Genomic DNA, 14151 nt, shown 5'->3' with positions numbered 1-14151 from the left:
ATGTATCGGATATCGAAGTTATAACAGGTAAAAGAACTAATACTAATAGCTATTTCGGTAACTACTCTAGCAAACCATAATGTTTTTAATGCCTGGGTCTGTCATTAAAAAAAAATAAACAACTTCAAAAATACGTTACGACAATCGTGTGTGTTATTGTTTGGGCTGGTGATGTCGGTGTTTATTTATTGAAAACATACCGTAAGTTGCATTTTTTTTAAGTTTACCCTGAATATAAATGTTTATAAACTATACTTTAAGGAGTAATTTCATGGTAAACATTAGAACCACTCAAACGGAATATTATCATATTTACCCAAGTACACCAAAAATTTCATTACTGCTTTTTAAGTGCAGGATTTGCGGTGTATTACTGCATTTTATTTGAGATGTTTTGTTGTAGTACGGAGGGTATTTATTTAGCAATGCAGAATAATAATTTTTATTTTTAAAAACTTGTATTTAAACTGAATCCTTTTCTAATTTGCGAAACCAAATAGCCGCCATTTTGCGGTAGGATGAGCGCATCGCGTAAGCGGATAGGCTAGTGCTTCCCCATACTGACAAAATTTTTGATTTACATTGAAAATTTTATATTGAATCAATACAACACTACGGCAAGCAGCAGTAGAGCTCCTTGTGAATGAGTTCGTCCAGGGAAGTACTGCTACCTTACCTATTTCTGCCGCCAAGCAGTAAAGTCAGCATTACTGTGTGCCGGTTTTGAAGGGTAGAAGTTTGCCAACTTACGTCTCAGGGTGACGCGCGCAGGGGCAGTGCCCCTCAGATCTTTGCGATTTAAAGCTCTGAATGGCACTGCAACCAACATGGACAGGCGTGTACCATCAGACGCACGGCGAGAAAAGTAGTCATATTTTTGTGTGCGGCACTATTTACGTACTGTTCATGAACTTAATCTTCAAAAAATAAGCTAGAATAATAAACAATAAAAAATTTAAAAATATGTACAGAAGATAAATTAAGCATTATTATTAATTCAACATTTTAGATGAAATTATAGTTAATAGGTACGTGCTAGGGCCTTATACAACAACTTGTTTATAAGACCGACCGATCTTTTCATAAGTGCTAAAGGACAAATTCATGAGCATCCTGACTGTCTCAAAAGTGAACTGACGAATCAATGGCTTGTTCAGCAGGAAACGGAGAAACAAAAGTACACCAATTATTATCAGGCCATGGTGCAGTACGGACATCCTGGAAAGTAGAAAATAAATATAATTATTATTAATAGAAGGATGGAAAACACAAAGAAAAAAGAAAAATGAGTAATGGAGTATTTTCACAAAAATATTCAAGATGGCGCAAAAATAATGTCATAATGTGAATTGGTTACCATTTTGTTGGAAATGAAAAAATTTGCTCTAATTTCACAAAAAGTTTATTTGATGATTATATCGGTCAAATGAGCAGCTCTCGAGTTGATGCACATTTGCGCTCTTTTTTACGGCATTTAGAGTTGTTACTCGCAAAACAACTGGCTCAAAATTGGTGATTTCTTCGTTAATTTTAGCTTTCATGCTTTCAAGACATGCAAGGTTTGAGGTTTGTTGTGGTAAACATGAGATTTCAAAAAGCCCCAAAGGAAGAAGTCTGGTCCCGTTTACTTTGAAACTTTTAGAACTTTTCGTGAAAATAGGGCTTTTTCTTTCATTTCTAACAAAATGGTAGCCAATTCCCATTATGGCATTACTTTTGCGTCACCTGTTATATGAATAACCTAGCAATGACATTATAATAATATGAATCAGAATGAATCAATGAATAAGAATCTAAAATAAATAGTCTAGTAGCAGTAGAGCTCCTTGTGAATGAGTTCGTCCAGGGAAGTACTGCCATCTTACCTACTTCTGCCGCCAAGCAATAATGTGAGCATTACTGTGATCCGGTTTAGAAGGATAAGGGTGCTGAAGAAAGTACAGGCACATGGGACTTGTCAACTTATGTCTAGGTCTCGGGGTAGCGGGCGCAGTGGCGGTGCCCAAAAAATCTTTGCGATTTAAAGATGTGAATGACACTGCAACTGTTACGTTAGCATGCTAAGCGTTCGGCCACACAGGCACTTAAAGAAATAACATGGTAGTAAAAACATTACACTATTCGATAAAATATTTCATTAAAGCAACGTCTCTTGTCAGCCGCTGGTAGCTGTAAGTATATTTGGCTGAGTGAAGAAAAAAGTCTGCACGTAATTTTAGGTTAATTTCTGGGGTTCTGGGCCCATAACCAGATGAAATTAACGTGGATTAAGAGGAAATAATAAAGCACGGCACGTATCACATAGACATAGATGTATATTTTTTTTTGTAAACAGTTTCTCAATGCTATGACAACCAATTCAAATCTTATGGAACTAGATTATAATAGCCAGTATCTCCAACAGCTCCATAGATTTCTCATAGCAACAGGCATAATTATAAAGAAATTTGTCAGGTTTGCAGGTCGTTCTGTAACTCAGATGAGCGGTTAGCCTCGGTCTGGCAATTCACTTGCTACTACAATTTTATTGAAATTGGTTATCGGAAAGTGTGCGAAACTGGATTCATCCTCTAGTTTGCCACCGTTCGGTGTGGAATATTTTTTTCACATTTAAATGGGACGAATATTGAGGTACCCTCTTTCCCACAAAAAAAAAGAATCATCAAAATAGGTTCACAAATTATCGTCGGTACGCGTAACATACGTACAAGAAAATATACCTACATTCAAATTGAGAATCTCCTCCTTTTTCGAAGTCGAATTATTATGCAAACCGTTACTTTTTTATCTACCAAATGACGCGAGGCAAATTTGTTTTTAAAGCTTAAAGTTCTAACGCATAATTTGATGAACACCGCACCGCCGCCGGTTTACTAACAATAGTATATTACACATTTTCTTTTTTTCTACCTGTGCAAACGGCGTTTGGCTTTTTCCAGGTCCTGATCTTTCTCCTTAAGCAGATAGCGCCTAACGCCAAGTGAAAAATTGTAGTACAGCTGCTGCCAACTGTAAAAAAACACAAATTATTGTATAATATAATCTTTTTATTTCAAATTTCTTTTCAATTTTTATATATTATCATCATCATCATCATTCAGCCATACGACGCCCACTGCTGGGCATAGGCTTCCCCCAACGATCTCCACGACGATCGGTCCTGCGCTGCCCGCATCCATCGGCCTCCCGCGACCTCCACCAGATCGTCGGCCCACCTTTGGGGGCTACCCACTGAGCATCGTCCGGTGCGCGGTCGCCATTGAAGAACCTTACCGCCCCAACGGCCATCGGTTCTCCTAGCTATGTGCCCCGCCCACTGCCACTTCAGCTCAGCAATTCTTCGAGCTATGTCGGTTACCTTAGTTCTCCTACGGATTTGCTAATTTCTGATTCTATCACGTAGGGAAAAACCGAGCATCGCTCTCTCCATTGCCCGCTGAGTGACCTTGAGCCTTCTTATGAGGCCCATAGTGAGGGACCACGTTTCTTCTTGAGACATTGAGGTAATTTGGACCCAAAGATTTTTTGTAGTTTCCCGAACGCTGCCCATTCGAGCTGGATTCAACGAGACATCTCTTTCTCAAAGTTGGATTTACCTAACTGGACTGTCTGCCCCAGGTTTACGTAATGGTCAACAACGTCGAGTGTAACGCTCCCAATTTTAACTGGAGCGGGTACAACATAGACATTCGACGTGATCTTCGTCTTGTCCATGTTCATCTTAAGACCCACTCTTTGGGAAACACTACTGAGATCTTCGAGCATTGTGTTCAGGTCTCCCAAGGTCTCAGCCATAAGAACTATATCATCGGCAAATCGAAGGTGTGTTAGGTACTCGCCATTGATGTTGGTGCCAAGTTCTTTCCAGTCAGAAGCTTGAAAATATCCTCCAACGGAGCAGTGAACATTTTCGGAGATATCACATCTCCCTGTCTCACGCCTCGTTGCAGTTGGATAGGATTAGAGCTCTGATCCTGTATTCGGACTGACATAGTGGCGTTTTTGTATAAGTACCTTAACACCTCTATATGCCTATAGTCTATTTGGCACCTTTGGAGAGACTGCAGCACCGCCCAGGTCTCGATCGAATCAAAGGCCTTCTCATAGTCCACAAACGCTAAGCAAAGTGACCGGTTATACTCCTCGGTCTTCTGTATAATTATATATTATGTTTATAATAATTCGGTGTGCAAGAAAGGAACCTCCCCGCATGACGTACCATTCCTTTGTACGTCTGGTATACTCTGGGCCAGTGTTGCCAACTAGACTAAAGCAAATGTCATTTGTCAGACAGTTGTCACGGACTTCATCCGGTGCTCAAAAGGCTAGTGCCTTGGGTGAGTGACCCCGGGTGCACGTACTGTACCCTCTCTATTTTCCAAATTAATACCGGAGCTGTATGCACAACTAACAATTAATAATAATAATAATAACGCTCACACTCAACATAGCCCCGCACTAGGGAAACCCTGTGTCGCGGGTGCCATGGACACACACATAGACAACCACAAATTACACCCAAACTCACGAGAGAAACAAATGTAGGCCATACAAATATTTCTCCCAGCCCGGAAATCGAACCTGGGACCTCTGCGTGGCAGTCCGGCATGGTAACCGTTCGGCCACGGAGGCAGTTAATTGCCACCGCTAAGGCGTTGATTCTAAATTCAACTAACTACCAACTCTCCTCCCCGGTGATGGAGCTGTAGGGACTCTCACTTCCCGACGCCGAAGCGTATTTCCAGTTCTCATTATTCCTACGCGAGTGGATAGATTGGAGGATATCTAGCTTATCCTCTCTCTACTAGTTATCCGCCCTAGCACCGGTGCGAATAAAAACGACAAACTTACTCAATACTATGAGGATCCAAGTTGTAAATCTCCGCATCAGCCTTGGACAACTGCTCTCGCAGAAGTCTAAAATTGGTGGTCTCAAAAGTCCATTCGCGCATTGAAAAAAACTTGAGCACGTTACACATTCCGCGCAGTTTCTGATCTACTTTTATTAGGTCTATCCTGAAAAGACATTTTTATTTACTAATCGAGTACGTTAGTTAATGGTGAGGCGTTAGTGTAGAATTGTTTCATTGTAGATTACTAAATTAATTTAATGTAATCCCTAGCATATAATAAATAGTAACATCTGTGACCACAAGATGGCATTGTATTGTATTGTAAAGAGTTAATATTGTGAGAAATAGATGACGCTATATACAATTGTATAATGTCGGTTTAAATCAAAGGAAAGTTTGACAACCAAATGTAAAATTGTTTTATTGTAGATCGATAAAACAATTACTCATATTACAAGTACCTGCTAACAACCTCACAATACTATATTACTAACACTACAAACAACAACTTTTGTTGCAAGGCTTAATTATATTTTATCAGATTATACAAAAATAAATAGATAGCTCAAAACGGTAAATAACTCTATGCAGAACGGGGGTTTTATTCAGTTACACGCATCCCTTGAATTTGTCGTTATCGATTTTATTCTGTGATCAAGGGAAGATATAAACAAAACGGTATTTTGAAATACTTACTTCGTCTGTATTCGGAGTAATCTGCTGACAAATTCAATGGCGTAAAACGGGAGTGTTTGTAAAGTAAATGTCAAAATCTTATCTAAGTATCTGAAAAAAAATGTATAAATAAAGTCTTGACGTAGTCAGTTGTAAGAAATATTTCAAGCAATGGACACTTAACAACTTACTCGTTTTGTACTATAAATCCGGATGGATACCAAAAAATTTCGTCCAATGGCCGAGACCGCAAAAAAACTCGTATTGCTGCTTCAAACGAATTCCAAGTTGTAGAATTTTCGATTGTACTACAGTTGTATACGCGGACTTCAGGAAATCTAAAATGCAAACAGGCTCCAGCTTTTTGGTTATTTGATTCGGTAACGCTTGCGTCTCTATTTCCATTAAGTATAGATTCATTAATCTCATTGGTTTACTTTGCACCGTGTTGTTCTTGGTGGAGTTACCCTTTGGAAACGACTTCATAATTTTGCGTTTAAGCCCCAAAATGTTTAACAAAAACCATAACGTTTACACACTCATAGCCCTAGGGAATCCCTGTATCGCAGGTGTCATGGACATATATATAGGTAGACAACCACAAATTACACCCAAACTCACGAGAGAAATGAATGTAGGCCATACAAATAATTCTCCAGCATGGTAACTGTTCGACCACAGAGGCCTTATTATTAAAATACATATTGTGAAATAACCTGTGCCTCACAAACCAGTTGAAAAACGTCTATACAAAGTCCCCAATTCGCACTTGAGAATTATGATACATAACTACATACCTACGTCCGGTCAGGAAAGTAGGTACTGCCACCTGACCTATTTCTGTCGCCAAGCTGTGATTCGGAGAGAAAAGGGTGCTGGTTAAGTTATAGGCACATGGGACTTGTCAACTTAGTCTCAGAGTGACGGCGCAATGGCGGTGGTTAAAGTTCTTAGTGGCACTGCAACTGTTATCCATAAGGACAGACGTGTCGCTTACCACTACGCATGCAACTTGTTCGTCCGGCCACTTGGTGTTATATAAAAAATCTGATAGCGGCTCTGTTTCTTTCGAAGTCTCTCACTAGTTACCAGAGGGCGACAAAGTGGTTGCTTCATCCACGATTTTTTCCGCATTATGATGTTACGCGATGATACACTCTTGTATTTGAGGTATATGGATTGATACAGTACCTGTACACAGCAGTTGCCCACCCCACTGCAATTAGAGTGTCCGCAGCGATATCAACGGGCAACAGATCAGCTTTCCCATCAAACTTGCACGAGAAAACGTGTAGCAGGCCCTTGCCAGCGGCGACTGCTAAACCGCTAGGGCCGTTCAGATTCTCTATCCAGCCAGGAAATGGGTATTTCAGGGATGATATTACTGAGGATGAACAATTCAGCCTTCATTTTTTTGTTCTTTGGAACAATTAAAAACAAAACTTTAATCTAAACATCTTCACTTTTTTTATTTATCTACTCAATAAATCATTTATATGTTGAACATCTCAATTCGAAAAATATATTGGACGCTTGCATATATCGGAAAATGTTTACATTTTTAACATGTAAAATGTCCAGTTAGCAGCTAACAGTATTATTAAGCTATTAAATGCGCTCTTTTTAAAGCAAACCAATCCTGACTAAACTTACTTATAGTAGGTCTAAATATGGCGATCGAATATCCCCTGTTCCCGTGTTCCATGATCACATTTTCAGCAATCGACTTCGTGAACGTGTAAGTATTTGGTTTTGGACTTATGTACCTGTGGATAGAAATTTGTGAAATCAATAAAATAACACAATTAAAACTGCAAAAAATTATGAAACTTACGAACCGAGTTGCGAATTCCGAAACCCGAACTAAGGTCCAAGTCATAGGAGATCGGATAACGAAGCTCAAATAGAGCTGGGCTAGATTCTTAAGGGTATTGATGAGTGTGAGAGTGTTGGGTATGGTAGAAAGAGCCCGAGAGTAGAGTGAATGCAGTAGAAATGAAATTCATCAGAAAAATATGTAATGTGCGCTTATGTGACCGAGTAAAAAATACTGTTATCTGTGAATGATGATTGACGTATTGACAAAAAAAGACAAGAGTATGTTGAGATGGTTTAGGTACGAATATATAAAGCTACTACCGTGAGAGGCAACCTTGGAACGAGGGTAGCCACGAAGAATATTCTCAAATTAAATTGAGAGTGTTCTTGAAAAGGCTGTAATGCGTAGTGAGAACAATGAGAGGGTCTGTATGAGTATTAATGAATGCGAAGCAAGAGAGGTTTGTCAGGATCGTGCTAAGTTTGGGATGAAAGTTGGGTCAATGACCGCCATTGCCATGCTAAACGCCACAAACTATAGATGATTTCCTCTTCTTTGAGTACGTACCAAAGAATTTATTTTGAAAATACTAACTACTTATTAACACAGATCTGAATCAGATTATAATAATATGATTTCCAAATTGACAGTCTCAAAAAGCCATATAAAGAAATTCGCACGGCCAAAGGTGTTAGACTCACTTGGTAATGATCTCATTGAGCAAATGTGGTGGGGCGGAATCTGCCAATGCAAGGATTTCATGTACTGGCGCAGGCGCCGGGTACACTCGCTCTTCGATGGTCTCGTGATCTGAGTTACTGTAGGCTGTCGATACGTGGATGAATGCCTAGAAATTGACAATTCATAATCCACTTTTTCATTAAACGATTATCACATGGCTTCTTGTTACAGGATTGTTTGATTTGATGAAGAATGGCAATATCCTTAGGGTGCATAAAAAGCATCGATATCTTAACAGTATCCTTACTAAGAGTCATCGATATCATATCCACATAATGCTAAGTATATCCATGGTCGCCTGGATTTGGGCATATAGCCGGAGATATAGTCCATTTGTTTAGATACTTAACTAAATGTAAACAATCTTGATACATCTTTTTATTGAAACATATACTTTACAAATCAATAGGAATAAAAATAGGCATGCAATTTCATATGAAGCTAAGTATTTGAATGTAACTAAGTAAAAATATATATTATATATTTTATAAATATATACCTATTTCATTAAATAGACATATCAAGATTGTTTACATTTAAATACCTAAACAAATGGAGTAAAATACGCATTACCCTTAAGAGTTTATACTAAATCCGCTTTTATTTATATCAGTTGATATAAAAAAAAGTCATTGTTATATGTAAAGTACCTATTGAATCCAGTGGTTTTCTTGTAAAATTTCGAAGTAAGTTTGTGTTTATTTTCTATCGTGGAAATTGATAGGATTCGTGTTTTCATACCGAATAATAAATCAGTGCTCAATTTTACTATATATTTTTTCCAAAGTAATTGTTTCAACACTTGTACTCTCTCTCTCTCTCTTAACAAATTTTTTGCTTTTGCATCACAGAAGCAGCACAAAAAAGTCGGTCGAATTCATATTGGAACTTAATAATAATAGAGAAATCCTGTGACGCGGGTACCATGCGGGACACACATATAGACAACCACAAATTACACTCAAACTCACGAGAGAAATAAATGTAGGCCATACAAATATTTATCCCGGTCTGAGAATCGTACCTGGGACCTCTGCGTGGCAGTCAATGGTAACCGTTCGGTCCCGAAGGCAGTTAAGATAAAACAAAAACATACTTAAGTGTTGTAAAAAATACAACATCAAAGCCCGCTAAAGCCCCGCTCCCGGACCACGCCGCCCCGTAAGTATGGCAGTTTATTAATATGAACTCGTACATTACAAAAACGCCTCTGTGTGGCCAGAGCATTAGGTTTTCGCTATTGTTACACATAGGAAATGAACCTTTTTTTGGAATCTAAATCTCGTATATTTGTTTTTTCAAACAAACCAACGTTTGGGCCATGCAGTCATTTAAAAATGCTCACCTCCATCTTAGGCAACCGATCACAAATATCCAATAGCCTGATAACAGGCCGAACGTTCTGGTCCACGGCAACCTTTAGCTGTTCGTCGAACTTAACGGTTGCAGCTGAATGAAACACAATAGATACTTCGTGAAGCATAGTGAGGGACTCCACTGACATACCCAATAACGGTAACGAGATATCGCCAGGGATTATGATTAGTTTTTCTAATTGGGACGGGTTGGTTTGGCGAAGTACGTCGAATACCTGGAATAGATATATCAATAAAGCAATGTACACGATATTATTCTAAGCTTTAATCATTGCTAAATCATAGCATCATGTCGTATTACATGTCTTGCAATAATTGTCCACAAAAATCTAACTCTTCAAAAGAATCAAACGTAGTCTAATCTTCTTTGGGCACAATCGTAAAGAAAAATTCTATGAGCGTGATCCTAAAATGCCACAAGAAAAAAGCACCAGGACCACCGAGTACAAAATTGTTTGACTACGTCAAAGAGTGACCTTGACTCTACTCTCTACTACTCCCAATTCAAAAAGGGGCTCAAGACCACGAGTGCGACATCCGCTGACCTCTAAACTTAAGTTCAATTTAACATAATCTAAAAATGTAATTGTAGGTCATGTCAAAGGACCAGGTTCAAGTTTACAAACGAACTTAATTAACAGGTCGTTCGGTGTGTAGGATCAATGTACCCACACAACGAACTCGCCGACCCGGCGATACAGCCCTTGGTGTCGCTGGCCTTATTTCGAATCTAATTCTATGACATGATTCTAGAAACAAGGCCGCCGACACCATCCCGCCAGGCTGTGTCACTAGTCTGTGGATTCGTTGTGTAGATAACTTTACATGTGAAAATTATTTCCCATCATCTTGATGCTAAATTAGACATTATTTTATTGACTGGAATACAAAAAAATCTTTAGAAACTGCTCTTGTTAACTCAATTTTAACCCAAAAAATGTTACAAAGTCATTACAATTTATTGTTATTATAATTTAAAAATCCTAGTTTTACTTTCTAGTATTTAAGCTTTAATTATCTTTTTTACTTTACCCGTATATTATCCCTATAGAAAGAAACAAGGATTTCCAAGTATTCGCAAAAATTTAAGTATGATCTTTTATTTTAATACAAACCGGGGATTGTTTTATCTGTAGTAACCTCTTTTCCGGTTCGACATCTTTTTTTTGTCGCAGCAGTAAGAACAATTTGCCGATGTCTGGACATGTTGATAGTAATCTTTCTATAAGGACCTAAAACACAATAATTCCAGCTTAAAAAGGAATGTTTAAAAATGTTTATTGCAAAAATAATATTATTAAAAACAATGTTTGAAAGTAGGTGAAACAGCCATTGTTTTACCGCCACTCGATAACGAAAGAGAATTTGGCCTTTGCAATTAAATTCAAGATCCGTAAACACACAGGGTAGAGCATAGCGTAAATATTTATACAACTTTCAAAACTTACTTTTCCAACAAATCCAGTGCCACCTGTAATAAAAATTGACCTTCCTGCATAGAAACGTGGGATTTTAGCACTTGATGACGTCTTTGAAGATACCATTGCTGATTGTTATTCTGTAATTAACAAAACTTTAATGAGAATACTTAAAAACCCACAACGGAAAAATCGATTAATACATTTCTTATCTTATTCCATACTAACTGCTCAAATCTACTAAAATGGTAGTTATTTTTTACACGGCCACCCAATATTTCGAAACGTCATGTAACGAATTAAAAAAATATGAAGTGCAAGGTTTAAGAATGGCGGGTTTTTCTAGTTACGGTTTTGAATTAATTAATTTTTACTTTAAATATATTACGTTTAGAGTTTCTTAATTATGAAATTATTATATATATTTAAGCTGTTGAAATTACACATGGGACTTGTCAAATTATGTCAGGAGGGTCTGCCACGGGCCCCTTGGAGCGAGGTGGATCCATATTTTCTGTCTACTCCGCTGTAGATTAAATCGATTTCAGAATCGCAGTAAAAAAGCTTTACATTCATATGTACGCGAGCGAAAAACGATCAACGTCTTTTTCTGAACACTTTCACTGCACGGACGCCAAGCTGTTTCTGGCGAAATCAAGTCAATTCTATGTTAGTAAGTGTGGTAACTCCTTTAGAATAAATATTTTTCATGCAAACATTAAAAACAAACATTTTAACTTTACAAATAGGCCTTCGATGACCTACCAATGGTTTACATACGACGTAGATACACCTAAGCAATTCGTTTCTGTAGTTATATTATGTATATCACTCAATAACTTTTGTAGGTAACAATTATGTCATTAGCTCAAAGTTAAAACACTCTGAGGAAGATCTCTGGGGTCGATTATTTGAACCCTTTTCAGGAAAGAGGTAAAAATTCTACGAACGAAGTTAGTAGATAAATATTTTATATAATCCCATCCTCATTGCCAAATCGACTCATCCGAAGAACAAAGTCCGATGTGATTATATAGCGAAAAGAGAAAAGGTACATTACGAGAATAATTTCGTTATTCAAACCAAGGCTTACGTAAAGGTAAAAATTTATATATCTTATTTCGTGTCGGAAATATAAAATCGAACAAGGGTCAATCTGATATCCACAGCGAAGAAGAACGAACGAAATGTACTATGTCCTGAGAACAAGTAGCCTTGCATATAGATCTTTGTTCTACGGGTGAGTCGAAATGTTGTATATGTAAATAACACCACAATAATGTGTTTATTCTAACACACGTAATGTTCGGTCATGGAAAAGTTTCCATTTTGAAAAAATCATATATTTCAAAAGATATTTCTTAACGTCGAACATAATATGAGGATTCGAAATTATATTCTAACAATTTTTTCCAGTATTTCGGGAATTTTTCCGGAAAAACTTCCAAACGTAACTTACGGTTTTTCAAGGGCAGAAGAGAGGTAATGCTCATGAGCGGGGAAGAAAGCAATATCCGTTAAGTTCCACTCACATACATTTTTACGCTTAACCCGTTCATGCCCAGTACTCACAGTTTATCGTAAAATTAATTATCAAAATAATTATGATTGTGATAGTACGGAACGGGATACCCCCTTTCGCTATATGGGTCCCAGAAAACCAACTACGAACTTTACAGCGCGATTCCCAAGTACTTACTGTGCATTCGCCGCCTACTACTTCTCCATAGAGACGTGTTTAGTAGTTTTTATTAGCAGTCTAGAAAGAAGAGAGAGAGAAGAGAGAAGTCCTCCTTGTGAAAGAGGTCGTCCAGGGAAGTACTGCCACCTTAAGGGTGCTGGTGAAATTACAGGCACATGGGACTTGTCTACTCATGTCTCAAGGTTTGCGTTATTTTACATTTTTAGCGAAACTATCAGCTAGGTATATATATAAAAAAAATAGTTACATAAACAAATATTGATCGCCAATTACAAGTTTCCACAGATAAGTTAACAGTAAAACTTTACGTTAGAACTGTACACAAACACAGAGAAGAAAACAAAAAGATAAATTCTAACTTGAAAGTGAAAAGAATGAAAACCTGATTACAGAGTAGTTGGTCCGGTGAAATATTAAAAAATGTCAACACCGTGCTGCCTCACCACTCTGTTATAGCACGCACTTGCTCTAATGAAGCAACAATTAGGTGTTTACTTTCTTTTTTTTTACTTTTTTTGTGGCATTTTATTTTTTTTCCATCCTCTAAGCATTAAACTGATTGTAGACAGGCGTTCGCTCTGTCACCTTAAAAAAAACTCTGAGGAAAATTCCTGGGATCGAGTACATTGAACCCTTTTCAGGGAAGAGGTTTTCAGATTCTACGAACGAAATTAATCGTATAATTTTTATGACTTTCATGTGATCAAAGCACTTCTTACTCGACACCTCTAATGAAAACTACGCTCTCTGTTTTTATTTTGTTTTTGTCCATTTGTTTTTTATTTCACAAAATTCGTTTTTTTTTTGTTTATATTTGGACTTTTTAAGTTTATTGAATGATCCACTAGTTTAGTCAACCGTAACCATGAGACGATGGGGTAGTCTCATTTCCTATGTGTAACAATCGCGAAAACCTAAGAACTCGATAAATCCACTAGTTTGTTACAATTATTATAACAAAGATCAAAACACTAGGAAAATTTCATTCGAACCTGTGCTCAAGCAATCCGTGCCAGATGCCAATTGAGCCACGGAACAAACCAGCAGGTCTTACGAATTTTTCTATGTGCTAGTTGCAGATTTTGCTTTCGATTTTTTTTTGTTTATCTTTTTTCGCAAACTTCGGTGAGTTTAATATTAAATAAAATAAAGCTAATTAACATTAAAAACAGAAAATTATAAAAAAATAAGATAACGTAGTGTTCATGGGAGGTATCGTTATTCACGAGTGCCTGTATCATAGTAGGGTACGGAATGTACATATTATGACAACACGAAGAACCGTTTGAATTTTGTGTTCTTTCGCGGAATCACAGCTTTAATGTCGTATGTAAACATACACACACGAATGTTATACGTTAATGAACACATGATGTTGACAGTTTCCTGGAAAAACAAGGTGAACCTAAACACGAATAAATAACACTGCGATGAATTCATCTTGTTGCCTTCAAGTTAGACCGGTGGTTCCATTCCTGTATTACTCTACTCTTTGACCGGTGGCGTCGAGTATATAACCAGAAATAGAGACGAAATGTAATTTAATTTGTTTGAAAACTATTCTGCC

The 14151-nt window shown here is 37.5% G+C and overlaps 1 protein-coding gene across 1 annotated transcript; it reads right to left on the bottom strand.

Moving 5' to 3' along the window:
* Positions 1 to 758: 758 nt before the first annotated feature.
* LOC113228373 (putative fatty acyl-CoA reductase CG5065) lies at positions 759 to 11008 on the bottom strand. The gene is made up of 11 exons (XM_026461646.1): positions 10913 to 11008; positions 10580 to 10696; positions 9434 to 9679; positions 8049 to 8194; positions 7182 to 7294; positions 6720 to 6912; positions 5720 to 5866; positions 5550 to 5639; positions 4852 to 5016; positions 2911 to 3009; positions 759 to 1218 (listed from the first exon to the last, which is right to left on the bottom strand). Exons 1-11 carry the CDS (start codon positions 11006 to 11008, stop codon positions 1044 to 1046), a joined length of 1587 nt encoding a protein of 528 aa, XP_026317431.1. The 3' UTR covers positions 759 to 1043.
* Between the last annotated feature and the right edge of the window lie 3143 nt (positions 11009 to 14151).

The sequence above is a fragment of the Hyposmocoma kahamanoa genome, unplaced genomic scaffold, assembly GCF_003589595.1.
Source record: "Hyposmocoma kahamanoa isolate Upper Pololo Valley unplaced genomic scaffold, ASM358959v1 228, whole genome shotgun sequence".
Taxonomy (NCBI): domain Eukaryota; kingdom Metazoa; phylum Arthropoda; class Insecta; order Lepidoptera; family Cosmopterigidae; genus Hyposmocoma; species Hyposmocoma kahamanoa.
The sequence above is the reverse complement of the archived record's forward strand: the minus strand, read 5'-3'. Positions and strand labels throughout refer to the sequence as shown.

Coding starts and splice junctions, on each gene's coding strand:
- LOC113228373 (XM_026461646.1), bottom strand. CDS start 11,008: ATGGTATCTTCAAAGACGTCATCAAGTGCTAAAATCCCACGTTTCTAT. Junction 9,680..10,579: donor TACAGATAAAACAATCCCCG/GTTTGTATTAAA, acceptor TATCTATTCCAG/GTATTCGACGTACTTCGCCA. Junction 1,219..2,910: donor GCCAAACGCCGTTTGCACAG/GTAGAAAAAAAG, acceptor TCTACTTTCCAG/GATGTCCGTACTGCACCATG.